The 3,746-nt window shown below is 33.7% G+C and overlaps 1 protein-coding gene across 1 annotated transcript; it reads right to left on the bottom strand.

The window, feature by feature from the left end:
• Positions 1–2,313: 2,313 nt before the first annotated feature.
• LOC142644258 (basic blue protein-like) lies at positions 2,314–3,244 on the bottom strand. The gene is made up of 2 exons (XM_075818907.1): positions 3,067–3,244; positions 2,314–2,513 (listed from the first exon to the last, which is right to left on the bottom strand). The coding sequence occupies exons 1-2, from the start codon at positions 3,242–3,244 to the stop codon at positions 2,314–2,316; spliced, it is 378 nt and encodes a 125-aa protein (XP_075675022.1).
• Between the last annotated feature and the right edge of the window lie 502 nt (positions 3,245–3,746).

Here is a 3,746-nt window from a genome sequence, read left to right as displayed (position 1 = left end):
ATTAAAATATATAATTATTTATACATTTATTTTATAAGCTTTTTCATAAAACCGTGCAATGCACGGGCCTAAAATTAGTATATATATATATATATATATATATATATATATATATATATATATAATATGATATTTAATCTCTTAAATCATTTTTTAGAAGACCTTTAATCAATTTACATGTTAACATAATACCAAATAAAGAAGTATATTATTCTAATAATAATAATATAAAGGAGCAGATAAAGTGTCCAACCGTAAAACTTGTAGAGAAGATAAAAAATAATTTAATCATAATTGTTTAGAAAAATTAAAGTGTAATTTTGTCATTATTTGTTTATTTTTGTGTTGCTTTTATTCAGTACAACTTGTGGCCGATGAGTCCCCGTTAGTCAAAATTTTAGTGTTGGGAAATTCTAAGCTTTGGTTTGTTGTATAGGTGCTATTATACTTGAAGTTATCTCACAGGTAAGTGTTATAGAGACCAAAACTATTTAATTTTTGAGAAGAAATACTACAAACTTTTATTATGAATGACTGTTCAAATCAGCCTGTAAAACGGGTTCAACATCTGGTGGCACTTCTTCCAACTAGACTAACGTGTTTGGTGATGAAATAGCTCGGTAGGATTGAGAATGAACTACTGCATTTCCTTGCTTACGTTCATGAGAAAAAAGAAGCGAGGTATTTTATGTCAGCTGCTATGTATCCAACTATGCAAGGGAGTTGGTGTCATTCTAAATCGACTTGATTAGGATCTCTGAGTCTCCTTCCAATATCACCCGATCTAATCCCAGTTCTTGTGAAAACTCCAGGGCTCTTCTAGCCGCTTGTGCTTCAACCTCCAAAACTGTGGAAGGGAGTGGCATTTGTTGAGACGTAGCCACCATGAGAAGTCTCTCTCTTCATTTCTTATAATCACCCGCACCCTTGCCGCGTTTTGTTCTACAAAAACAACTTCATCAAAGTTTAGCTTGTACCGCATAGGCTCAGGAGGAAACCACACCACACCGATCCAAGTATGCTTTTCGGCATTGAAGGAGTGTAGTTGTGGGAAAGGAATTCTTGATTGATATCGATCCTGTGAGATTTTTAAAATTTGATCAAGAACCATTAGTCTTTGTTTATTGTTTTTCCATTGAAAGGTGTAATGTCTTTGTTGCAATGGATTTCTTCCCTTATATTGACTTGATAATAAAGGAGGAAACACGTGCTTTTCTAATGTAAATATATTTCACAATATGTATGATATCTAACCATTCAACGTTTCTCATGTTTCATCGCTGGACTATTATTTGAGTACTTATTGTGGTGGGCTATCTTTTGTGCTGACTTACCATTATATGAGGTATTCTTGTGGCTTCATTACAGTTCTTGCTAAGTGCAATCCAGACCTTAAGCTAAAATGAGTCCATTACAATTCACCTAAAGCTTATGGGCTACATTCTGGGCCCAACATTGAGTTTTGGGTTAGACCTCCCAAAATTATTATTGCAAAAAAAAAAAACCCTCAACAAATGACAACTACCTTTATTTTGAAACCTGAGGAACAGGTTGAAGAGTAAATATGTAACCATCCCCTCCCCCTGCCCCCCACCCCCCCCCCCCCCTTTTTTTTTTAGCCAATCCAAGTGCTATTGTTGTAATCTTCTTGGTACCCAAACCTATACCTGTACCAATACCAAGTACAGGCATGGTAGTAGTCCTCACTCCCTCCCAGAAATCCTCCTTTGTCTTTGTCTCCCAACCAAAAGATCTTTCTCTTGGCTGCAACTTATACACATCCTAAGTCCACTTCGCCCAGCTTGATAAAACCAATCTCTCTCTCTCTTTATTCTGGCAGAAAAAGTAGCTCTACCTTTTATAATGTGTTATTGTGGGACTCATCACGCACCCATACAACGTATAATGAATCAATATTCAATCAAATCTGGGGCATCACATCTACCATTGTGACTTTCAATTCAATGATATTGGCATATGCTAGAGATGGTCTATTGGGTGAAGCCATGGATATTTAAAACTAAATGATGGAGAGAGGGATTAAGCCTGAAGTATTTAATTAATTACATGCATTGCTGAGTGCAAACAAATACTTGCACCATTGATGCCCTTATTAAGATGCCTGGTAACTGTAGAAACCAAATATCAATCAAATAATTTCTTTTGTCACACCATACAAAAAAGTAAAAGCTAAGCAAAACACCATAAGAAATTGCAAAAATAAAAGCAAGCTTATATTCAAGCATGGTAGATATGAACTTTATTGATTATTTCATTGCATCTTGACAAATCCATAGAACATTTTGTTTCAGATCACAATTCATTGATAGCTATTTTCATGCCGTTTGTGCAATGCGCCGGAAAGCTGCAAATGAAATAGTTTTTCCCCTTCACAAGCTTGATTCTATCACTTCCAGTTTCATATGTTTTTGCACCGCTTGATACCGTGCATGTATCATAACCTTGTTGGTTTACAGAATTCACGTCGTGCTCCCCTGGGCCGTAGTTGAACACTGTAGTATTATGGAAACAAGAAGAATAATAAATCTCAATGGAGAATCACTGAGTGTTCTAATAGAGTATTAACATTACACTGCCTTATAGATATTATATGACTAATTTTAATATTTTTACATACTCTATATTAAATCAACCAAAACCCATGTTAGAATGTTCTCCTATCAATTCAGAGTCTCAGACAAACAAAATTGTCTCCTACTAATTATCGTTTTATAAAAAAAATCAAACGTCTACATTTTATGCATGATTTGAAATTGAAAGAATGTGAACACGATGTGAAAGAGTAAAAATACAGTACCCTTGGTTATAATATTTGCAAATATTTTTTGTAATCTACTTTCTAGGACGATCATGGAGTATAGAATGATTGTTACTTTACAATGCGCTTGTGCATGTAAGTGGACTAATAAAGTATGATAAAAAAAATTGATCACCGTCTAAAGTCTGATAAACAGAAGGAAAAAAAAAACCTGGTCAAACATTTAAAAAGAAATGATGATTGGAAAGGTATGCAGTTATTTAGCAAAAACAATGGTCCATACTTACCGAGTACATCACCAGCCCTAAAGGTCTTTCCATTAGGCCAAGCATCAACATCGAAGTCCCAACCGTTATCATCTCCAACCGCATAGGATGCTGCCCAAACGTTCTCACAGTGAAGGAGCATACCTAATAATAGCAGAACTGAGACAACAATTGCATTACCTCTTCCCTGGGGTGTCATCTTAATGATAAAATATGATAATGAAGGTGACAATTAGAATAACATGGGGATAAGGATGGATCAGCCACCAAATATGTATGAATTTATATGTGAAATGAAATGAAACGAAACAAAACATAAAGATGTGTGTAATCAATCCTACATATAAGGAATGAAATGTTTAATCTATCCTAAGATGACTATATAATTTACCTAGAATGACATGTAAAAGGATGAGATGTATAATCTATCTTATGAATGACATGCTAGGAAGCACCTGCATGGATATGGGCATAAGTAAGGGAAAATATGCAGTAATTTTTGAAAAGTAGAACACAGTTACAACGGAGATACGTATATTAATTAATTATTAAATATATTTTTATATATGATTAAGCATTTGTTTTTTATATAATATTAAATACATATCAATTTAAGAGAGATAATGAATATTTTATTTCTATATACTATTAATCATTTATTTTTTTTATCATATTAGAAGTAATAAGGGATAATAAAACAA

Source organism: Castanea sativa, chromosome 7 (assembly GCF_040712315.1).
Source record: "Castanea sativa cultivar Marrone di Chiusa Pesio chromosome 7, ASM4071231v1".
Lineage (NCBI taxonomy): Eukaryota > Viridiplantae > Streptophyta > Magnoliopsida > Fagales > Fagaceae > Castanea > Castanea sativa.
This window is presented reverse-complemented; position numbering and strand designations above follow the sequence as displayed.

Bases quoted from the DNA above. Each gene is read 5' to 3' on its own strand.
- LOC142644258 (XM_075818907.1), bottom strand. From the start codon at position 3,244: ATGACACCCCAGGGAAGAGGTAATGCAATTGTTGTCTCAGTTCTGCTA. The intron at 2,514-3,066 runs GTAAGTATGGAC...ATAATACTACAG, and splicing joins TAGGGCTGGTGATGTACTCG to TGTTCAACTACGGCCCAGGG.